We start from the raw sequence: 24,850 nt of genomic DNA, 5'->3' as shown, positions 1-24,850 counted from the left end.
ATAAGCAAGAGGAATGAAGGAAGAAGTGAGGTGCCTCGAGGAGGGGGAAAACATTTAGTGACCAAAGTTACAATGACATTGAAAAAAGTGACTGATGACCATTTTCACACTTAGCGACCATTGCGACCATTTTTCACACTTAGCGACCGTTGTAGCATCCTCATGGTCACGTGATCAAAATTTTGTTTGGCAACAGATTCGTATTTATGATGGTTTCAGTGTCCTGGGGTGACCTTTTGACAAAATATAAAAATTTTAATCAAGCCCCCCCCCCAATGATGTCCCTCTTTACCAATCTGAAAATCTGGTCACCTTACCCATCCCCACTTTGTCAATGGGCCATTGAGAAGGCCAGGCTAGTCCCTTTTACACAATAAAGACTTCTCCACTGCAGCTGCAGGGGGGGGAGGAATGTTGGAACTTTACTCAACTGACCATATGGCATCTGAGAACTCATCCATACCTGGATTCAAAACACAGCCTAGAGAGTAGCCCCTGCATGGCCCCATGGGAGTCTGACAACCAATCAGAATACATTTCTTACACAGGAACAGGAAAGAGAGAGGTGGGACTGAACAGGTTATAAAAAGCCTAGCAAGCCCCTCCCTCAGCCCTTCTCTTCTTCTCCACCAACATTGAAGCATGTGATCATCTTTTCTGTTCGGGGCTCAAGCCATGCGGCCCTGTCCAACAATAAACCATCTTTCCAAGCAGCCTCCATGTCTCCAGTGTCTTTTTCCCCACTTGGAGCTGAACCCAGAAGGACATTTCTTTCATCAATAGAAAGACGGAAGGAAGGAAGGAAGAGAAAGAAAGGAAAGAAAGGAAGAGAGAAACAGAAAGGAAGGAAGGTAAAGGAAGAGAAAGAAAAAGAAAGAAAGAAAAAGAAAGAACATGTAGAGAGAACAAATATTTTTCTGCCTCTTCATTTTGTAAGAACATAAAAACTTAAATTATTGGATCCAATTCTGGGACCTCTCCTTTACTCACAGATCTCTTAGAACCATCACTTGCTCAAAATCTGCTTTTCATTTTTATAAAATTTATTTAAATGTTTATACTTCACCTTTTTGAATAATCATACATTTTAAAAGGCAACTAAAAAAATCACAAAAATACAGTAACATTCAAAGAAATCACTTTTCGTTCAAGCACTATGTGTCAGGTACAGGATCAGGAACTTCAAGGTCTGGCGTGAAAACAGTTGCAGTATTTGGAGCCATGAGGTTGGTTGAGTGTTTCTGTTTAACGAGGGGCAACACTGAGCTGGTAGGATTTGGGGGCAACTGTCAGAAATCCAGATGTTGGTGTGGTATCAAGGTCATCAGGACCTCCCAATGGCTTCAGAGTAAAATGCTGCAAAATAGTTGTCAGGGTGACAAATATTATGATGTCTATCAATTTCTTGCCTAGACATTCCCGCTTGCCTGCAAGCAAAAATGAGGAAACAATCATTGATTTGTGGCAGCTTGTTTAAAACAGTAAAATGTCCAACAATGGAGATATCAGATATAACAAATTTAAGACAAGGGAAATCCCCAGGCATTTAATAGCTAAGGTATTTTTGACATTTAAGGTAATCCTTTCTACATTCATTTGGAAATGTGTTTGGCTACTTTTCTATTTCTGTTTTCAAAAAAATGTGAATAAAATATACAATTGATCTAGAAAAAGCATAAGCAATAACATGATTTTCTCCGTTGATCTCAGCTCTAAAATTAGGATATCTTTACCTGTGGAAAAAGGGATGAAGAATTCGCTCTTTCTCAGAGCTCCCTTCTTGTCCAAGAAGTGCCCAACATCAAATTGTTGTGGGTTAGGGAATTCTCTACTGTCATACAAAGAGGATTTCAGAGCCGGAAATACAGTAGTTCCCTAGTTAGACAATGACAAGTTCAATGTTGAAGATATTCTTTCCCAAGAGAAAAACATTCTGGCAGAAATGCACATACACCAAGATAAGTCCATTTTTGTGCTAGAATAATTGATTTGGTGTTTGATACTCCTCTAAAACAAATAATATACAACACTGATGCTTTGATATGTATTCTATTATATTTTTATGTTATTTATTTATTTGATTTGTCAATCATTTACAAGATAGTAGGTGTAAGAATACACAGTATGTATGAAGTACATATTGATTGTATATTAGAGTAATGTAGTAATAGAGCATTTTTAGTATGTTGTTATTATTTGTATAGGGTTTTCTATATTTGTTCTTTGAACTGCCCAGATATGAAGAAAGAAAAAGAAAGAAAGAAAGAAGGAAGGAAGGAAGGAAGGAAAGAAAGAAAGTTGAATAGCAGAGAGATGCAGTGAAATAAAGCTTATATATCCCTGTTACTTAACCTAAGCAATTCTCACATTTTAAAAAAATCACTTAATCATATACTTCCTTATGTATGTGACACATATACACACCATTGCAATGTAATATACAAATCATATACATATACACATTTGTATACATATAAAAATCAGGTCTATGTATGGTATTTATATATTTGTTTTTGAGAGGTAAAATTATTATATCCGTAATTTATATAGCATATGAATGAAATGGGTACAAATAAATGGGGACAGCAGGACAGGAACAGTAGGCACGCTGGTGTGCTTATGCACCCCTCTTACAGATTTCTTAGGAATGGGGTGCGGTCAATAGTAGGCAGTTTAAGGTTAAAGTTATGGGGATCTGAAGATGTAACAACAGAGTCAGGTAGTGAAAAACTTACCAGGCATTCTATAGTCAGGATCTTTCTGGAATGATCCTGGCTATAACCACCAGAATTCTTAACGAGCAGAACCAATAGAGAATTGTGGGAGTTTTAGTTCAACCAGCATAGTGTATTCCAGGATGGAATGTTATTATTCTGAGATAATTAAAATTGGCCTGGGTAGAATTGTTCTGATGCCTAAGAATGAGTAGGATAATTCCAGGTATGTAATATGAGAGGCTTGAGATCCATGATTTAGGTATCGCATAGAAAGAAAGCTCTCTTCCTAGTAGCTACTAGCAACCTTTGTGAAATTACAGCCCTGAAAAGCTTATTCTGAATCCTTTAGCAAGGCGTATGTGAATATAAACACTGGGGCACACACCAGCCATTCCTAATGTTGCATTGAGACTAGACTCAGCCATAGTAATGTATTACACTGATATGAATAGTTGATCAGAGGTGGGTTCCTACCAGTTCGCACCTATTCGGTAGAACCGGTTCGTCAAATCTACCGAACTGGTTAGAAGAGGTTCCACCAGTGGACCTGGAAAGCAGGCCACACGTACAGAAGAGGTTCCAATTTTTTTTTAAACCCACCACTGTAGTTGATGTATCAATAGTGTTAAATATTTCTGTTACAAGAGCGTGGAATGCTTACTGAGAATCAGCCACCTTTAATCTAGAATCACACATATTTGCTTGGGACTGCAACTCCCAGAATTCCTTTGGGCATGCATCTACCAGTCTGAAAGGATGTCCTATGGCAGAGTGACACAATTTGTGATTGAAACCTAGGAAACGGCCCCCTCCTCAGTGAACAGGAGTGCTGATTTACCACCAGTCTACCAAGTACTTGGAAGGCGAGGACTGGGCAGCCCAAGCAAAGGACAGCTAATGACTTAAAATCCAGCTATCAACACACTCCAATCAAAATATAAAAAGCCACTTATAAGATAGCAGTTAGATAGCAGTTAGACTTATATACCGCTTCATAGGGCTTTCAGCCCTCTCTAAGCGGTTTACAGAGTCAGCATATCGCCCCCACAGTCTGGGTCCTCATTTCACCCACCTCAGAAGGATGGAAGGCTGAGTCAACCTTGAGCCGGTGAGATTAGAACCGCTGAACTGCAGATAACAGTCAGCTGAAGTGGCCTGCAGTACTGCACCCTAACCACTGCGCCACCTCGGCTCTGAGGCACTATAAATACCACACACAGAACAGCACACATTCTACTAGAGAGAAGTTCCCTGAAGATGGGCTGCAACACAAGTCTGAAAGCTTGGAGGATGAAATCTCTGGTCTTGGTGATTGACCCAGATTGGATCCTACAACATGATCCCGGGACACATATATTCATGAATTTGTTTTGAGCAATGAATCTGACTTTTAAATGACATGCCCAAAGTATTTTTTATTCCTTAAAAAAGGTAAAGCCGAGTCAAAAGCTAAATTTGAAATATATTTACTGCAATTGCGATTTAAGTCAAATGGGTGTATTCTCATACATTGGATTTTTATGCCAAATTAACAATTATAATGTGCCTGCTAATTAAGAAGGAATGAGAACATGGCAAATGTGTATAAAGCTCTAGTTGCAGATTATATGTGGCAGCTAGACTCACCTTGGGAATGAAATATTGCCTGAAGAAAATATCCTTGTTCACAGCATGTGGCACATTCAGTGGCACCAGAGCTATGCACCGATGAATTTCATGGATTACAGCATCCGTGTAGGGCATCTTATCAAGATCTGACATGCAGGGTGTTTGGGATGGGCCAATCACAGAATCAATTTCTTGAAGAATTTTCTCTGGATAGAAAAATGTGGATTGTAGCACAAACATCCCTGCAGAGTTGCCTCCATAGCTGAGCAAAGACATCTGCATAGTTCTCCGTCTTAAGAACACCTAAGAATATTCTGATGCAGTGGAATCGAACAGTGGAATCTTTATCTAACAGATAAAATGCCATGGTATTTCTTGGCTTTCAAACCATTTTTATCAATGTACTGTATGTATTGAATCCTGTTTAATAGGATTTTGATCTCCAAGTCCCATTTCATCAATGTATCCAGTTAAAAGTAAGACAATGTATGCCAGAAATACATACATTGATAGGAATCTTATTTGATTCCTATTATATAAAATGTATAATATTTTCTATCACTAATCATTGATTACAAAGTTTAAATAGCAGTAGACTTATATACCGCTTCATAGGGCTTTCAGCCCTCTCTAAGCGGTTTACAGAGTCAGCATATTGCCCCCACAGTCTGGGTCCTCATTTCACCCACCTCGGAAGGATGGAAGGCTGAGTCAACCCTGAGCCGGTGAGATTTGAACCGCTGAACTGCTGATCTAGCAATAGCCTGCAGTGCTGCATTTAACCACTGCGCCACCTCGGCTCTTTTAAATTCTGACAAAATGTTGCCTGCATTTGCTGCAGAACTATTCAAAATTGAATGGCGAATGAAGGAACAATAATAATTCTGTTTATACCCTCAGGGTTTTGCTCTCTTTTTCTTTGTCTTCCTTTTTTTTACCATTGATTTCTTTTTTAACTTTGCATTTTTATTATTTCTATATTTATTTTAAAAAGCAAAAATTAAAAAAAACACCCCTTAGTGCAAACTTACAAAAGTAAGCCTTCTGAGCTTACATTTGTTTTCACCGTGGACAGCACGCTTCTCTATGAAGCTTAAATAGGCAAGTCCAATATTATTATCTTACCGTGTACTTTTGGATACTTCATTAGAACCAGAAGTCCATATTTTAGGGTAAGGCTGGTTGATTGTGATCCTCCAACGAAAAGGTCTAAGGTGCTCCTCACCAAACCGGGAAGATCAAAGGCAGAATGACAGTTCTGTTTCTCCTGTACAAAGTGTTGGGATAGAATATTTAGAAAGGCTTTGCTGACTTTAACAAAGTTACTTTATGAGTTTATAGGTTTCCATCACACAAAGGCTGAATTCACACATCTTCATATATAATGTCTTTTTTTTTTTTTTTTGCTTAGAATGGTTATGAACCCATTGAGATTTGTAAGTAATAATTTAAGGCTTAGTGTGGTCTATGAATTAATTGTGATTTATTCAGTAAACTATGATTAAGCAAACATTGGCTTAATATAATGTGAGTCTCATCTCTATGTGCCTGTGTGCCAGAGGTGGGATTCAAATTTTTTTTTTTACTACCAGTTCTGTGGACATGGCGTGGCTTTATGGGCGTGGCAAGAGAAGGATACTGTAAAATCTCCATCCTCTCCCCACTCCAGGGGAAATTATTGCAAAATCCCCATTCCCTCCCAATCAGCTGGGATTCGGAAGACAGAAAATAGATGGCGGCGGGGCCAGTCAGATGTGGTATTTACCAGTTCTCCAAACAACTTAAAATTTCCGCTACCGGTTCTCTAGAACTGGTCAGAGCCTGCTGAATGCCACCTCTGCTGTGTGCACATCTTATCTCTCTCTCTCCAAGGATATTGTTATATTTCACAGGATTGGAATGTTTTAATCAATATTTGGATATATGGTATTCTAGACATGAACAAACTCAGAATAAATAAATTATAACACAGTGGATCTGGAAAAGAATCCAAGAAACGCATGCAGAATAGTTGTGCAGTACCAGTCCTCAGTAATTCAAGAATAGTCTAGTCTCTAAAGACACTTGGAAGCTAAGGATACAATCTCCTCCACCTACCTTCGTTAGACCATACCTATAACAGATGTGGTATTCAGCCAGTTCTGACAGGTTCTGGAGAACTGATAGTGGAAATTTTTGTGGCACGACAAAACCGCGCTCGATTAAAGCGCGCCCGATTAAAGCGCGTCGCTGACGTCATCAACAGGGCGACAACAGCGAGCGCGGAGAAAGAAGGGCGCTTTAAATAGCGCTTTGAAAGCAAGCCGATTCAAGTTAAGATAAGGGTTAGGTTTAGGGTTAGGTTTAGGGTGTTAGGTTAAGGGTTAGGTTTTCTGTTGCAGCTCCGACCCTGTGGAACGATCTCCCCGTCGAGATACGCACCCTCACCACCGTCCAGGCCTTCCGCGCAGCCCTTAAGACCTGGCTCTCCCAACAGGCCTGGGGATAAGCCCTCAATTGCCCCACCCGAGTGTTGAATGTAGAATGCATGTTGTGTTTTTACTACTTATCTTGTTTATATATTGTTTATTTTGTATTGTACCCCCTCCCTAATGGTTGTAAGCCGCCCTGAGTCCCCTCAGGGAAAAGGGCGGCATATAAATTTTAATAAAATACCAAAAAAAAAAAAAATACCAAAAAAGGTTTGGGGTTAGGTTTAGAATTAGGTTAAGGGTTAGGTTTAGGATTAGGATTAGGTTTAGGGGGGTTAGGTTTAGGGGTTAATTTTAGGCTTAGTGTTTACAGCGTGCTTTTTTCTCCGCGCTGCTGTCGTGCTGTGATGACGTCAGTTATGCGGTTTCGTCAAGCGCCCTTTAGTCGAACGCGCTTTTGTGGTGGAACCGAAATTTTGAGTAGTTCAGAGAACCAGCAAATAGGCTGGCCCCGTCCCCACTGCCTCCCAGCCTTCCAGCTGATCTTCTTTTGTTGCCCTAAACAGGAGAACGGATCTGGAAAGCAGGTTAGTGGGGTGGGGAGGGAAAGGGGATTTTGAAATAACCTTCCCCTGTCATGCCCACTAAGCCATGCAATGCCCACCAATCCACACCCACAGAACCAGTAGTAAAAAATTTTGAATCCCACCACTGGTTTGCAAGTGCAGCCCAGAATTGAGCACAGAAAAGCTGACCCATATGGAGATGCTACCTTCCTAAACTCTTTAGGTTTATTTCTCACACATTTTTTTTAATTATAAAAAGCCAAGAGATCCCTGCATCCCAAGACTACTAGAATTGTCTACCATGCTCAAACTTCCCCCTCCTTTTCAGTCCAGAAGTAGTGGTAGGAACAAGATGAAAAAGAAAGAGATTTCCTACCATGCTGCTCTCCTCTCTATTTTGCCTCAACATAAATTAATACACAGAGAATTCTCTTCTGCATTATAGATATTATTTGTCGCTAGTTTTTTTTCTGGGATTTTAAATTTTTCCTTAGTCTAATTAACAGCTCTGGGTATTCTTCATGGGTGGAAACTAATGCTCTCCCATCTAATTCTATTCATATCCAATCCTTGTTAGCCTACATTATCCTACTTATCTTAATGTAAAGATCAGATGCTGTCATCTGTGGCCATCATACAATAAAATACACATTATTCACTCGCTACCTCCATCATCTAAGGTCTAAAACATCAGTGTCAAACATTGACGGCCGCATCAGGGTTGTGGTTGACGTGGGTGGGTGTGGCCAACTAGGTGAGTGTGGCCAGCTTAACACCACTCCCCAAACTGCTGGCATGTTTCTGCTTCGCACTGGATAGATTGGGCTGAAGCCACACTGGCCTGATCTTTCCTCTTTGCATTGGGTAGACTGGGCCGAACCCATGCCCCAATATTTCTAGAAAATATAAATTCAAGAACAAAGATCGGTGCTTATCAGAGGTGGGTTCCTACCAGTTCGCACCTATTCGGTAGAACCGATTCATCAAATCTACCGAACCGGTTAGAAGAGGTTCCACCAGTGGGCCCGGAAAGCAGGCCACACCTACAGAATAGGTTCCAAAAATTTTTGAAACCCACCACTGGTCCTTGGATATGATTATTCTACACTATCATGCTCATATTTATAAAACTCAGTGCCTCTGTGAGAGGTAAGGATGACTACTGCGTTTGTGGTGCAATCAGAACATTGCGTGTGTTGAAGTTGTTTTAACGCAAACCAAAGATGCCTTTTAAAAAACAAGCTTACATCATATTCTTATGCATGCCAGTGCTGTGTGTGAGGTAATTTAAGGGGGTTCTGACAAGTGTCGTCGGCATCTTCATATCCGGTCACATGGGCGGCAAGCCACTCCCATCCAGTCACATGGGCAGCAAGCCACTCCCACAAAGGAGGCCACACCCACAGAGTAGGTTCTAACAATTTTTGAAACCCACCACTGGTGCTTATGGAGTCTTGTCTCCTTCAGTCGTCCTGCTATCATGGCGGTTTACCTTAGCCATTAAATAAGGTTGACCTGTGGGGTTGCCTCAGAGATTGTTTGAGCTCCATTACCTGCTCCATTTTGATAAGAAAGGCATCAATAAAATCTCTTGGTTGCTTAGGCTGCAGAGTCTCCTGGTGCATATCCACCTGCCTTGATATAAATTGTTTTAACTCCTCTGTATTTTTAAATATCTTCTGATGAGATCCAGGAAGATAATCCAAGATTGTTGGAAAAATATTGTACAGCTGTGAAGACAAGGTGAAAAAAGTCATGACGATGTTCTAGACTGGTGTTTGTCAATCTCAGCAGCTTTAAGAGGTGTAGAGTTGGAGGAGGAGCCTATGTCACTATGAAATGGTCACCCGATCTTGATGCTCTGAGATCGCCACCAATTCTTTTTTTTGTTGGGTGGTCCAATCGGACCTAAACCGTCCTGTAGAGACGGTGAGCAGGAAGACTACGTTCTGCTGATCACAGGGACAAAGTTCCTAATTGATGCAGGAGAAGGTCTTTCAGCTGGCATTAAAAGCTCAGACCCTAGGCTGATGAAGTAGGGACAGCTCCAAAATGGAAGGAAACGGAAGAGAAAGTGTTTACAGCTGGTGAGGAATTGTTACCCATTTTAAAAGAGCCTGCCTATAAAAAAATTAAGCTAATTTAAATCTAAGAATAAAAGAAATAAGTGGCAGAATTAAGCTTTGGATGGTTTTGGTCAGTTATCTTAATTTTTAAACGTTATTTTCATGGATTTAATTTATGCAAACTGTTTGAAATGAATGGATCAAGTTTTCTTCTTCTAAAATTTTTACTATTACTTTCACAACCTATGGACTAAATTTCTCTTTATTCATCACTACATGTGTCTTTTACACTTTCTTCTCTATTTCATGTAAGAAATTGATTTTTTAAAAAACTTGGAATATTAAAAGATACAAAAAGAACAAAGAGAATTGCAACAATTGTAACAACAAAGGGAGAGATAACTGCTACTTGAAGACTGGAAACTTGAGTATTGAAAACAAAATACTTTTACTTTCACTACTGATTATTCTGGACTGGAACTTTAAAGTCTCACAGTTTGTTTATAGAAAGTGATAAGAAGTAAAGCACTATTTGTTTATACAAATGTTCCTTTGAAGTATATCCTTAACCAGAGATCTCATGGTGAACCTAGGTATAACCTTGTAAAAATCTTCCAAGTCAGAGCAGCAGTGTTTTTACAGCTGGAAACAATGGCTTATTTCCAACAACAGAGAGAATCTGTCAGCTTGCAAGCAATAATATTTGCAATACAGAAATTATCAAATACATTTGAGAAAATGTTTGAAAAATTAGAGCACCTAACAGAAAAATATGATGAAAAGGATTGAAATGCTTATCAAATGGGAAAAATAGAGGGTAGAGTCCCAAGCAATAAAGAGAAAAATGACTACAAAGAAATCAAATCTGCTGACATCTATGGTGAATGGTTTCTGTCTGGAAATGGAAAAAGTGGAGTATGGAAAGGGGAACCAGATGGATAGGAACCCTACCCTAGATGGCTAGACACAGAAGCAGAAAAAATAAAAGAACTTATGGATTTAAAGGGAGAAATTTTATTAGTAATACCATCGATAACAACACTGACAATTAAAGACAAGCTGATTAAGGAAAAAGAAGAAGGGCATCAAAATTACATGAGAGAATCAATAAACAAGGAGTTGCAAAGAAGAGTCCATACAAACTTGATTAAGGAGACGATTAGAGGACTGATGCCACAAATGGCAGAAGACATGAGACTGTTTCGGTACTGGAAAGATACAGGCTGATAGATGAAAGTGTTTAATCTAAAACTAATTGGACTTAGTGAAATTTAGTGACAATAGATATGGTTAAATAAACAATTGAAAATGATAATAATGTATATATATGTATTTGTATAACAAGTAGTAATTGGATATGAATATTGAATGGTACCTATGAAAGGAAGATGAGAAATGGTTTGGTCACATATAAAGTTTAATAAAAAAGAACTACATTATGATAATGGATATAGTGAAATAAAGGAGAGATAATGATAACAATGTATATATAGGTATGGGTACAACATGGGGAAATTGGATGTAAATTGTAAACAGTAATTTGGAAAGGAAGATTAGAAACCATTGTTACTAAATGTTATTGATGTTTAGCTAGAATAGGCCATAAGGAATAGTGTTATTGGGATATTAGAAATAGCAAATGAGATGCCAGTATGTGGTTATGTCTTGAGTTTTGGTATGTTTTATGATGAAGGACGTTTAAACAATTATAGTCAAATGAGAATGGGGGTAGGATGATGGTAATATGTACAAATATATTTGATTTAAAATACTAGAATTAATATGAATCATGGGCGACTGTGAAAGAAATGCACGAACACTTTTTGTAACCAACTGATATACTTTCTACAGTATGTAAAGAAAGAGGATTGTTTGTGTTGTGTCTGTTTTGAAAACTAAAAATAAAAAAAACTTTTAATTAAAAAAAAAAGAGGTGTGGAGTTCAACTCCACAGCCAGCCATTTCAGCATTAATTCTTTTGCAGTGGGGAGAGAAATACCAAACGGGTTGATCCTCTTTCCCTCCACATTCCTAATGTTTGCAGAGTTATCCTAGCCCACCTCACAACTGGATTGGAAATTCCGTCGTGTGATCCTCTCCTATACTTGCCTTTGCCATTGTGGTAGATTGAAGTTCGCCATTTTCATCCAACAAGTGAAGGAATCTCAGGAAATCCTTGTCCTCATAATTAAAGCGGTTCCCAAAGGCAATTGAACACAGGATGTTGGTGGTTGTCTGCCTGAGGAAATCGGTGGGATCAAATGTCCTTCCTGCCAATGGACAAATACATTATTTCCAAACAGGAGCCGAACATCCTAGATTACTAAACTCTAATCCAGGGGTATCCAACCTTGGCAATTTTAAAGACCTGATGACTTTAACTCTCATGGCTGGCTGGGGAATTCTGGGAGTTGAAATCCACAAGTCTTAAAGTTGCCAATGTTGGAAACTCCTGCTCTAATCTAAAAAGAAAGTACATAGCTGGGTGAATGTACTTTTTGCTTATACCTAATGGGCAGTGGTGAAATTCAATTTTTTTTTACTACTGGTATTGTGGGCATGGCTTGGTTGGAATGGTATGGCTTGGTGGGCGTGGTTTGGTAGGCATGGCAGGGGAAGGATACTGCAAAATCCTCATGCCAGTCAGAGGTGGCATTTGCCGGTTCTCTGAACTACTCAAAATTTCCATTACTGGTTCTCCAGAACCTGTCAGAACCTGCTGGATTTTGCCCGTTTTGGGGATACACCAAGTGTTCCGAGCCTTTCCCTTACTTTTCTGACTTTTGCTTCTCGAGTCTAGTTCAGGGGTGTCAAACTCAATTTAATTGAGGGCCGCACCAGGGTTGTGTTTGATCTCGGGGGGGAGGGTAGGGGGGCGTGGCCAGCTCAATGTCACTTGTGTTAGGGGCGGCCCTCAGAAGCTCAGTTTCCAGCTGCGATGGCCTCCTGCAATCCTCTGCCAGTGAAAATGGAGCTCGGAGGGCTGCCCAAAATCCTGCCGAGCTTTGTTTTTGCTGGCAGAGGTACTGCAGGCCAGTCCTTCACTGTCTCCAGGGCGGCCCCGTGGCCAGATCTAAACAACACAACCCCCGGTATGGATCCAAGCTGCAGGCCTTGAGTTTGATACCCCTGGTCTAGTTCAACAGGTTTGCTAGACAAGATCACCTTCAGCAAGGAACTGAATTCTTACCATTTGTGCTTTTCAGTCTGTTCACTAAGAAACCAGCCTCTTCCTGGATTTTCTTCTCAATACTCTGGCCCATGCCCAACATATCCAGGGTGGTCTCTCCAAAAGGACGGAGTTGTTTCCATATTTCTCCACTGCTGAGGCCAATTCCTGATGAGAGCAAAGAAATGAAAAGGAATGGAAGAGGAGATTGCTTACTATGGTTGAAAAGGCGGTCACCGGATTTCTTAAAACATATTGCACAACAGGTGTATTTTTCACAATGCTAATGAAAAAAATCTTGTGCTACTTTGCACAATTGTTTGTGATGGAGAAATATGAGGCCATGCAATGTGCAATGATATACCATGGAAATAATTAAACTTTCTGACCCTCTGATCTAACAGTGTGCTTCTGATCACCCAGCAACCAGACAGTCTTGCCTATCCTTTGCTACTTGAGCCTTTTCAAACTGTGTGTTGAATCTGGAAGCTTCTTCAGGTTAGCAAATACAGTAACTACCAACCAATGGTCTTTCTTTTGAACTATGCTTGGTTTTCAAACAAGTGTTGGAAGAAATGTCCTTCTGGGTTCGGCTCCAAGTGGGGAAAAAGACACTGGAGACATGGAGGCTGCTTGGAAGGATGATTTTAATGGTGGACAGGACCACATGGCTTGAGTCCTGCACAGAAAAGGTGATCACATGCTTCAATGTTGGTGGAGAAGAGAAGAGAAGGGGAAGCAAGGAAGGAAGAGAAGCTGAGTCCCTGGTTTTATGCCCCCTGGCCTTTGATCTTGAGCTTGTATTCTGATTGGTTGTCAGACTCCCATGGGCCCATGCAGGCTGCGTTTTAAATCCAGGTTTGGTTGAGTTCTCAGATGCCATGTGGTGAGTTGGGTAAAGTGCCAATATTATCATGCCTTAATCCCATAACTCTGGCGCTGAAGGGGAAAACTCTCTATTATGTAAAGTGGACTAACTCAGGCTTTAATGGCTCATTGACAAAGGGGGATGGGCAGGAAGCTGCAGGAAGCTATTCTGTCTTTTAAAATATGTTTCTTTCTTTTCACATCCAGATAAATATTCTGCCCTTTCAATATTTCCTAGGATATTTCATTTTTCTGGGAGAGGGCTGGGTGATAACTTCCTACACAAGCAAACTAAAAGTCAAACAAAGTCTAAACAGGAGTATCCAGCTTTGACAACTTTAAGACTGATGGACTTTAATTCACAGAAGTCCAGTCCCAGAAGTTCATCCTTCATGCTTGCTGGAGAATTCTGGGAGCTGAAATCCACAAGTCTTAAAATTGTCAGAGTTGGACACCCTTGTTCTAAAACAATGGTTCAGTACTGTGGTTTGTCATATAATGGATTTTATCAGAAGCTTTTTCAAGTAAAGCTATAGACCAGGAGTGTCAAACTCAAGGCCCAGGGGCCAGATTCAGCACATGGGGCTGCCCTGGAAACAGTAAAGGACTGGTCTGCGGTGCCTCTGCCAGCAAAATTGGAGCTCAAAAGGGCGGCGTGAGGTGCTTTGGAGCTCCATTTTTACTGGCAAAGTGTTGCAGGAGGCTGGCGCAGCCAAAAACAGAGGTCACAAGGGCCATGTGTGGCACTCCCAAACTCTATTTTGACTGACAGAGGGTTGCAGGCGGGCGTCACAGCTGGAAACAGTGCTGAGGATCCTTTTGTGCTGGCAGAGCACTTGGGCCGCCGCAGGCACTGACACAAGTTATGTCAAGCTGGCCACACCCACCCTGGCCACACCCACCCTGGACTTCCAAGGTCAAACTAATGTGGCGCTCAATGAAATTGAGTTTGATACCCCTGCTACAGACTATATCTTTTCAAGCCATCTATCCAAGGAAATATCCAAATATTTCTATTTTGGTGGAGGTGGGGATTGGCACCTTTGAGTTAGTGACTGTCAGGATAATTCCCTGTAGTTTTCTTGTCAGGCTTTCAAAAGTGGTTTGCCATTGCCTGCTTCCTATGACTGAGAGTGTGTGATTGGCCAAAGGTCACCCAACTATCTTTGTATCTGAGGCAGGATTAGACCTTATGGTCTACCAATTTCTACCCTGATGCCTTTACCATTACACCAAACTGGCTTCCATTGTTCAACTATGATTAATGTGCTGCTAAAAAAAACCCACAATTATTATTTCTCTGCAGTTTCTGATTCTGGCCATCAAATATATATAGCAAATCTAGCTTGAGGCAGAATTGACTTTTTGTCATTGTTGTAATTTAAGACCTTTCTTTAAACACGCTCCTCTGAAAGCCTGATACTTTATCACATTCCCAGTAAAAGTGGAAGAATGTTCCCTTCGGTTTACAGCCTTGCCAGCATCTCACTGAATATTGAGACGATACATGTGAAATTTCTATTAGGGCTTGGTGCCACCAAAGTACATTTTTACATTTTCTTGTAAATCACTTCTGGTAGATTTATCCGGAAGCTTAATCATAATGTCTTGATATTTTCGCTTTTGAGTGCGTGTAAGAGTGTGTGAAACACTATATGTATGTACTACAGTACTGTACCTCCTATTTAGATAAGGGGGGGGAGATCACTGTGTTTTGTTACTACATGATTCAGTTCTGGTCGCCACGATGTAGAAAAGATGCGGAGACTCTAGAAAGAGTGCAGAGAAAAGCAACAAAGATGATTAGGGGACTGAAGACTAAAACATATGAAGAACAGTTGCAGGAACTGGGTATGTCTATTTTAATAGAAAGAAGAACTAGGGGAGACATGATAGCAGTGTTCCAATATCTCAGGGGCTGCCACAAAGAAGAGGGAGTAAAAATTAGTCTCCAAAGCACCTGAGGGTAGAACAAGAAGCAATGGGTGGAAACTAATCAAGGAGAGAAGCAACTTAGAACTGAGGAGGAATTTCCTGACAGTTAGAACAATTAATCAGTGGAAAAGCTTGCCTCCAGAAGTTGTGAATGCCCCAACACTGGAAGATTTTAAGAAGATGTTGGATAACCATTTCCTGCCTATGCAGAGGGTTGGACTAGAAGACCTCCAAGGTCCCTTTCAACTCTGCTATTGTATTGTAAGTGTATAAATTTATTCCGGTGAACAATTGTTTCTTTAAAATGACAGAGTAGAAATCCACGTGATGGCTGTGTTTCAATCCTTGACCAATTGTTAAGTGACATCAGCAATGATGACATTAAGCTCATATGTTAAGTGACATCAGCAACAATTCAATGTTTATCCTATTTTTGTGAAACCATCTGAGAAAATGCAACCAAATGCATCATATTTGCATAGGAAGAGGCGCAGCTATATCCAAGGTCCCTTCCAACTCTGCTATTGTATTATATTATTGTATGATCTATTGTGTTAATGTTCTTAGCTTTTTCACTCAGACCTTTTATGTGGAAGTTGTTTTGCCTGTTACAATCTCTAGCATCAGTCAGGAATGTTAACATCCATGTTATCTTCTTCAATTTATGTTATGCTAGAGGCACTAACTTAGTTCTTTAATCAGAAACCTGACCAGCCTCTAGTATTTTCCTTGGTAAATCTTGCACAAGTGATGAATTCTTTCAGATATAGAGGTAGTTCTCGACTTATGATCACAATTGAGCCTAACACTTCTAAGTGAGACAGTTATAAAGTGAATTTTGCTACGTTTTATGACCTTTCTTCCCATAGTTGTTAAGTTAGTAACTTGGTTGTTAAGTGAATCTGGCTTTCCCATTGACTTGGCTTGTCAGAAGGTTGCAAAAAGTGATCACATGATCCCTGTACACTGCAACCGTCATAAACATGAGTCAGTTGCCAAGCGTCTGAATTTTGTTCATGTGACCGAGGGGATACTGTCACAGTCATATGGGTAAAAATGGTTCTAAATCACTTTTTTTAATGCCGTTGTAACTTTGAATGGTCACTAAATGAACTGTTGTATGTTGAGGACTACTTCTACTTACTATTTAAAAAAAAAAACTGAAATAAAGGATTTTTTCCCATTACAACTTCAGGGCCCTGTTTAAAAATTTAAACTAAATGCTTAACAGAATTAAAGTCCTCTTTGCAACTTGGCCTCATTTCCACTGGAGAAGGGCTGCTGGTTGTTCGTCTTCAGCTCTTTCATGTACATTTTAATCCCTTTTTGTTTTGAAATCCCTTCCTGGTCATTGTGCATTTCTTAAAGTCTTTAGAAAGAAATTCAGTGCAGATAAGCAGTTAAAGGTAAGACTGAAGGGAAAGCATTCAGCTGTTTTCAACTGAGGCTAAACTACAGCCACCACTTCCTTCAGGGTCTTTTAAAGAGTTTGAGAAACCTGGGTCAGAAGATTTGTTGGAAGATTTCTCCCCCTCCGCACATTTTTCTCATTTTGTCCCATTTAATGTAACTATTTAATGTAAATGTTTGTCCGATTTAATGTAACCTGTAAGGTAGGGATGTGGTGGCTCAGTGGCTAAGCCCTACATGGCATTGGACCTGGATATCTGAGAGACCGTCTCCTGCTACACACCTCCCAACGTCCGATAAGAACCCACAGGCTAGGCCTCCTCCGGGTGCTGTTGACCAGACAATGCCAACTGGCGACCACTTGGGGGAGAGCCTTTTCTGTAGCTGCTCTGGCTCTGTGGAACGAGCTACCAGCAGAGACCCTTCCCACCCTCGTGGCCTTCCAAAAAGCCACCGAAACCTGGCTTTTCCGACGGGCCTGGGGTTGCTGATTTTTAAATCAGGTCCAACCCCCAGTTAAACCAAATGTATGTTGTGTTTTTTTTTAAATTGTTTGTATTCTTTCCCCTATGTGTTATTTTATTTCATTTCGTATTTGTAAGCCGCCCGGAGTCTCCCGGGATTGGGCGGCATATAAACCCATTAAATTGCAAAATTGCGAAGACGCTGAGCTTGTCGATCAGAAAGGTCAGCAGTTTGGCAGTTTGAATCCCTAGGGCTGCCTAACAGAGTGAGCTCCCGTTCCCTGTTCCAGTTTCTGCCAACCTAGCAGTTCGAAAGCATGTAAATAGGAAATAGGAAAAATAGGAATCACCTTTGGAGGGAAGGTAACAGCATTCCGTGCACCTTCAGTGTTTAGTCATGCCAGCCACATGACCACAGAGACGTCTTCGGACAGCGCTGGCTCTTCAGCTTTGAAACGGAGATGAGCACCGCCCTCTAGAGTCGAGAACGACTAGCACGTATGTGTGAGGGAAACCTTTACCTTTAATGTAACTTTTCACCATTTCTTTTTACTGGTATACATTGAAATCAATATCCAAGTAATGATGAGGGCAGGGGGAAGACTTAAAATGATGTTTGCTGATGTATTTTAATTCAGGGTTTTACAAATCCGCTAACTTTAATTCTGGGCTTGAAAAACACTGCTGTAGCTGAATAGCTTTGCTGCCTTGAATAAAGGGGAAATGGGGGCTTAGCGGTTAATATGATGGGCTTCGGAGGTAGGCAGTTCAAAACCCAACTGCTGCATTGTAGGGTGAGCTCCCATCATTTGCCTCAACTCCTGCCCATCTAACAATTTGAAAGCATATAGATGTGAGTAGCAATAGCACTTAGACTTATATACCGCTTCACAGTGCTTTTACAGCCCTCTCTAAGCGGTTTACAGAGTCAGTATATTGCCCCCAATAATCTGGGTCCTCATTTTACCCACCTCAGAAGGATGGAAGGCTGAGTCAACCTTGAGCTGGCAAGATTCAAACTGCTGGCAGCTGGCAGTCAGCAGAAGTAGCCTGCAGTTCTGCATTCCAACCACTGCGCCATCACAATAAATAGGTACCACTTTAGTGGGAAGGTATCAATGTTCTGTGAACTTCGGAATTTAGTTATGTTGGTCACATGACCATTGAAGCATCTTTGGACAACGCTGCCTTCCTTAGTTAGGAAACAGTGAGGCCATTGCCCCCTAAAGTTGGACATGACTGGATAGGGGGAAACCTTTTTACCTTTAATAAAACATCTACCTGAACATATCAAAAAGAGAATTAGATTTCAGTGACCATCTCCATGCAAGGAACCCACAGCAAGTACCTCCTTTGCCTTCTAAAAAAGTTTGACTGTCTCATCAAAAGAAATTATCGTATTTTTCGGAGTATAAGACGCACAAAGGTTTTGAAGAGGCAAAATAAAAAAAAAGTTTTTGCACTCTGCAAATCTCCCAAAAATGGTTGGTTTTTCACAAAAATGGGCCTGTTTTTGTAAAAAAAAAAAAAAAAAGCCATTAGGACACTTATAGAGTGCTCCTGAGGGCTGGGGGGGGGGCAAAATTGAGCAAAAAAATGCCCATTTTTTGCTTATTTCTGCCCTCCCCAGCCCCTAGAAGCTTTCTGAAAGCTTCCTAGATGCTCTGCATGGCCATTTTGGTGAAGGGGCGGGGTTTCAGGAGGCAAAAAAATGCTGTATTCAGTGTATAAGACGCATCCAGATTTTCAGCCTCTTTTTTGAGGGAAAAAGGTGCATCTTATACTCTGAAAAATACGTAAATGACTATCCCTTTGGCTTACTATTCTTTGACCCGAACTCCGCATCCTGTCTCATAATTAATGTTTACACATGCATTTAGTCTGGAAGTGCTGATCAGCCCATATGGCTTTGTCCCTTGCTTTCCACTATCAATTTAATGTGTATGGTTAGTATATCTTTCTCCTTTTCTTTGCTCCTAAATCTCCTAATAAACCTTGTAGATAAAGAGGACCAAGCAATAAATGAGGTTTTCGGTGGGCAAATGGTTGGAATGTAAGACTTGATTTGCCTCTCAACAAACAAGTTGCTAGTTTAGACAATGGTTTAAGTGGTGGGATTCAATTTTTTTTACTACTGGTTTTGTGGGCGTGGCTTGGTGGGGGTAGTGTGGCTTGGTGGGCGTGGCAAGGGAAGGATACTGTAAAATCTCCATTCCCTCCCCACTCCAGGGGAAGGTTATTGCAAAATCCCCATTCCCTCCCGATCAGCTGGGACTTGGGAGGCAGAGAATAGATGGGGGTCGGGCCATACAGGTGTGGTATTTACTGGTTCTCCAAACTACTCAAAATTTCTGCTACCAGTTCTCCAAAACTGGTCAGAACCTGCTGAATACCACTTCTGGTTTAACTGATAAAAAGAGAGCACAATTTTGTGGAATATGTAGTTCCACCTGAAATTTAGTTTCCCTTTACTCTTATCATTTGTACATTTTAGGACAGAGACACAGTGTAATGTATTGGTTAAAATGTTAGGTTTAGGTTCATGTTCCTATTAGACCAATTCAGTAAGTGTTTGTGGACCAATCATTCTCTTTCAGCCTAATCTGCCTCACAGAGTTGGGGGGAAAATCTAGAACACTTCTATTTAAGCCATCTCAGAAAGAAAGTATGCTATGACTCTAAAGATCAATCACTATCTCCCTATTCATTCATGGAGGACTTGGAAGAGTTCAGTGGAAAATGCTGGGTTTTTTAAATACCCAGTGAGAGTGATCTCTAAAGAAGTACCAGAATAACAGACTTGGAAAGGACTTTGGAGGTCTTCTAGTCCAACCCCCTGCTCAGGCAGGAAACTATGTCATTTCAGACAAATGGTTGTCCAATCTTTTCTTAAGTGATGGGGAATTTGTAGTAATTTGATACTTGCTAAACCAGTGTTTCTCAACCTTGGCAACTTGAAGATGTCTGGACTTCAACGGGAATTCGCTGGCTGGGGAATTCCGGGAGTTGGAGTCCAGACATCTTCAAGTAGCCAAGGTTGAGAAACATTATGGTAAACCATAAATCTTAGTGATTCCAGAAAGCATTGCCAATAGTTTGGATTCAAAGTTCAACAATATCTGAGGGCCAGAGTGGGTTGCTCCTAGTTTTACTATCTGTTCACTTTGCATGCGAAACAGATGTGCACTGTGGGCGTGCGCGCAGTTCAATGTAAATTGTTCTTCACACATGCAACAACATCCAAACAATGGCAGCGGCGACCGAGGAACCGGTTTTGGGGCGTGGCCAGCCTGGATTGTTGCCGGTTCTGCGACGCAGGCCAAAATACCACTACCGGCTCGGCTGAACCAGGCCAAACTGGGAGCAACCCATCTCTGCTGAGGGCATAAGGATTCCCTACCCATGTTGTTGAGGTTGGATGCAATGTGTGGCTGAAAAAGAATGCTTGTTTTCTGAAATCTACTTTTGTTCTGTCTGGAGAGTTGATCATGCCTGTGTAGATTTGGCCTCTTTTGTGGTTAATCCCTTCAAACAAACCTGTTCCAGTGTTGGTTTTCATAAGGAGGGGAGATGCTCCTCTGTCATTAAAGTCATCTCCTTGTGCAATCAAGGCCTCCATCACTACGTCATGTCCATAAAGCACCACAGCTGGTTTAGAGCCCAAGTAGATAGTGAATATCGGTCCATATTTCTGACTTAGCTGTAGAGGAGAAACCATAAGCTATGATGTGACTTAGTTTCATTTGGCAATAGTTAAAACTAAGGGTGCTCTGAAGAACTGGGAGCTATTATGCACATACAACTGTTCTAGAACTTTCTCAAGTAGCTTTCTCTTGTTTCATAGCTATTCAAACAAGGCTGCTAATACATTCTTCAGTCACATGGATAAAGTAAGACTTCTCATTTTAGTGCTCCGCTATAGACTGATACTAGATAATAGTAACTTCTTCTCTGGCCACCAGCAGAAATCACATTCTGCTCTTTATTCTGTAGGATTTAAAAAGTTCTAAGTACTGTGTGATTCAAAAGACGAGGGCCCCATCAGAGTCATTGCCAGACACAAGAATTTATTGATATTTTAAAATCCTTTTTTACTCTATAGGGGTAGGATATGCTCTGTGTTCAAGATCCAAAGGATCATCAATCGTACCATGATTTGTCCCCCATGGAAAAATTGGTAGGACTATGATGCATTTTGAACTAACATCGTCCTAATTTCTACTCAACTGGAGATGGATTTATGAAAAGGCGTGGCTGTCCCACCAAAAGCGGGATGTCTGGTCACCCTATTCAAAACTGTAGGAAGGGACGATGAATTTGATGCAATCATTTAAGTGAGAGCTTTCTAAAATGGCAACTTTTCTTCTCCAGTCACATTTCTAAGTGCCAGCCACATTTGTTACATGCTACATGTAGGCAATGGACACAGTTTTATGCGGATTTACAGATTAATGGAATAACAGAGTTGGAAGGGACCTTGTAGGTCATTTAGTCCAACCCCCCCTGCCCAATCAGGAGACCCTACACCATTTCTGACAAATGGCAGTCCAGTCTCTACTTGAAAGCCTCCAGTGATGAAACTCTCATAACTTCCAAAGGCAAACTCCAAAGCCAGTGTTCTTTGCCTCATCCCTTTCCAACTGTTATGTGCTTGTGAGACTGAACAGTGAAGATGGCCTCTGTCAGGACCATATCTGGGAATTCCTTCCAGAGCCATTTTCCTCTCATCCCTTCTTCTATATCGACTTCCTTCTCATTCCTCCCCTCTTGCCCTGCTTCTCTGGGTTTCCCTCAACTCCATGAGGCCACAACAGCAGCACAGCGTCTCCCTTTCTCTGAAACAATACTCCCAATTTGTCAAGAAGGAAAAGATACTCAGTCTGAGTTTCTTGGTGTGTTGCTGCCCGGTCTGAGTTGAGCAGGATTTTCTCCCAGTTAATAGGAGATAGAAATGCTTATGAACCTGACATGATAATCTTATACCCAGTTTCTTTTAGTTCCATCACGGTGAACCTGTGGCACGCAGAGCCCTCTCTGTGGGCAGGCCAGACATTGCCCCAGCCCAGCTCCACTGCGCATGCATCTATGCCTCTCACTGATTTTCGGACCCGTGCCACACATGCATGGGTGGGTGGGGTCCATGTGCAGGGGTGCTCACATTGCATTTTGGGAGTTTGCATGCATGTCCGTGCACCCTCTCCCCTGCACCCTGTTTTGGGCCTGAAAAACTTCCTGCACCAACCTGGAAGGCAAAAATGGGCGAGGGGGGAGAGGCTCATGCACAGGGTGCTCGCATTGTATTTTGGGGTTGTGCTTTGGGCTCTCAGCACCAAAAAGGTTAGCTATTACTTTTCTAGTTCCTTGCTGCCATTATAATGCCTTCCTTCTTGAACTGGAAGCACTGGAAGTGACCACACTTACATTCCAACCCAAGAGGATTTAGCCAATATTCCCTCTTTTAAGTAGCACTCTAATATTGCATATTTGATGCCAGTATCTAGTTTTGTACAGCTAGTCCTCGACTTACAACAGTTCATTTAGTGACCAGTCACAGTGGCACCGAATAAAGTGACTTATGACCATTTTTCACACTCAACAGCCTTCATAGCAGCTCTGTGCTGATGTGATCAAAATTGCTTGGCAACTGGTTCGTACTTATGACTGTTGCTGTGTTCCGGGGTCATGTAATCACCTATGGCAAACTTTTGACAGGCAAAACCAATGGGGAAGCCAGATTCACTTAACAACCGTTTTACCAACTTATCAACTACAGTGATTCACCTACCAACTGTGGCAGGAAAGGTCGTAAAATGGGGCAAAGCTCATTTAATAAATATCTCTCTTAACAACAGCAATGTTGGGTTCAATTAGATGTAAGCCAAAGACTACCTGTACAGCAAATCAATCAATCAATCAATCAATTAATCAATCAATCAGTCAGTCATGATCTCCATTGTTTACCTTCTCCAAGGATCTGGGGAAATTCTTGGTATCCAGCTGCAGAAAGTTCCCAATCAATGGCAGAGGGAAAGGGCCCGGAGGCATCCTTCTCCTTTCAGCAGTCTTTCTCCGGATTGCCATGAAAAGAAGGCAGGTCCCACCGAGCAGGAGAATACTTGTGAATCCGAAAGGCTCCATCACGCAAAGCAGGAGTCAAAAGTCTTAGAACTGACTGAAATCTGACTGAACTGTAGAAAACCCTCTATGGAATGAAGGAGGGACTGCCGTTAGCCAAACACATCCAAGTAAAACAGACTCTGCTACACAGACAGATCTTAAATCTTTTGCCAGCTCAGATTCCTCTGGAAATTTCCTGTCTTTGTGAAGAAAGCTTTGAGTATGTGCCCTACAGCTCCAGACAAATGCATGCAACTTATAAAACACTGTATTTGTAAAAACGAGGGCACTGAACATATGGAAGCATAAATGTCTATGGAGGTTCTCAGTCATTCAGGCCAGGGTTATCCCAAAGGTGTTTTTTCCCCCCAAAAAGGCAACAGGACTTTCTGGAAGCATAACATCTCCAAAACCTTGCTTCCATTACAAGGAGTGGTTTACAGATTCGCCTTTATGTAACCCTGTTCTGCCCCATCCCTCATTTTGCTTTCAAACACTCCCAAGAGCTGTTATTTCCTACGCGGTGACTCAGTGGCTAAGATGCTGAGCTTGTTGATCAGAAAGGTTGGCAATTTGGTGGTTCGAATCCCTAGCGCTGCATAACAGAGTGAGCTCCCATTACTCGTCCCAGATTCTGCCAACCTATCAATTTGAAAGCATGTAAAAATGCAAGTAGAAACATAGGGACCACTTTGGTAGGAAGGGAACAGCGTTCCGTGCGCCTTTGGCGTTGAGTCATGCCGGCCACCTGACCGCGGAGACGTCTTTGGGCAGCACAGGGTCTTCAGCTTTGAAATGGAGATGAGCACCACCCCCTAGAGTTGGGAACAACTTGCATATATGTGCGAGGGGAACCTTTACCTTTAGATTCAAAGAACTTAGTTTAAGGTCTTTTTTATCCCCTGTTCAAAGTTAGGAGTCCTGGAAAGAGCTATCTTCTAAATGGGTCATATGACCTAATGATTAATGTTTATTTCATACTATGGAGTCCAAGTGCTACAAATGAGCAACACCTTCTTCAAGAAACAGAGAAGAATAGAATTGGGGTGCGCTGGAAAAACACACGTTTTTTTTAAAGTGTGAGCAGAACCTCCAAGAACTGTCATTAAAGTAAATTAATGAAGTAGAAGGGATATATTGAGAGCATGAAAGCACCACTTGGGGGAATTCTTTAAAGCATGGGTTGTCAACCTGGTCCCTACAGCCCACTAGTGGGCGTTTTGGGATTCCAGGTGGGCGGTAGGGACTTCGGAGGTTAAAACCTCCTTTTGAGTGAGTGGACAAGCACACATCAATAAACCAATGTGGGTGTGCACGCAAACAAGCAAATACGTGGGAAGAGGAAGGGGAGGAGTGGAAACTGACAGCAGGGACAGGCAGATAAGTTTTATTATCTTATAAAATAAACCGGAGCAGAGCAGTTGCAAAATAGGAGAAAGAAAAGTTATAGGCAGGAGAGAATTGTTGTTGGCTAATAATAATAAGTGGGCTACCTAGCTCAGCCTTACTTTTGTACATTG

At 41.3% G+C, this 24,850-nt stretch overlaps 1 protein-coding gene across 1 annotated transcript; it reads right to left on the bottom strand.

The window, feature by feature from the left end:
- Window positions 1–1,052: 1,052 nt before the first annotated feature.
- On the bottom strand, window positions 1,053–23,419 carry LOC106554665 (cytochrome P450 2H1). Its single transcript, XM_087729314.1, has 9 exons — window positions 23,175–23,419; window positions 20,751–20,913; window positions 12,559–12,705; window positions 11,478–11,638; window positions 8,856–9,032; window positions 5,451–5,592; window positions 4,344–4,531; window positions 1,734–1,875; window positions 1,053–1,427 (listed from the first exon to the last, which is right to left on the bottom strand). Exons 1-9 carry the CDS (start codon window positions 23,349–23,351, stop codon window positions 1,246–1,248), a joined length of 1,479 nt encoding a protein of 492 aa, XP_087585440.1. The 5' UTR covers window positions 23,352–23,419; the 3' UTR covers window positions 1,053–1,245.
- Window positions 23,420–24,850: the final 1,431 nt, after the last annotated feature.

Source organism: Thamnophis sirtalis, unplaced genomic scaffold (assembly GCF_051295495.1).
Source record: "Thamnophis sirtalis isolate CommonGarterSnake01/CBP01778 unplaced genomic scaffold, rThaSir2_p1.2 scaffold_1, whole genome shotgun sequence".
Taxonomy (NCBI): Eukaryota; Metazoa; Chordata; class Lepidosauria; order Squamata; family Natricidae; genus Thamnophis; species Thamnophis sirtalis.
This window is presented reverse-complemented; position numbering and strand designations above follow the sequence as displayed.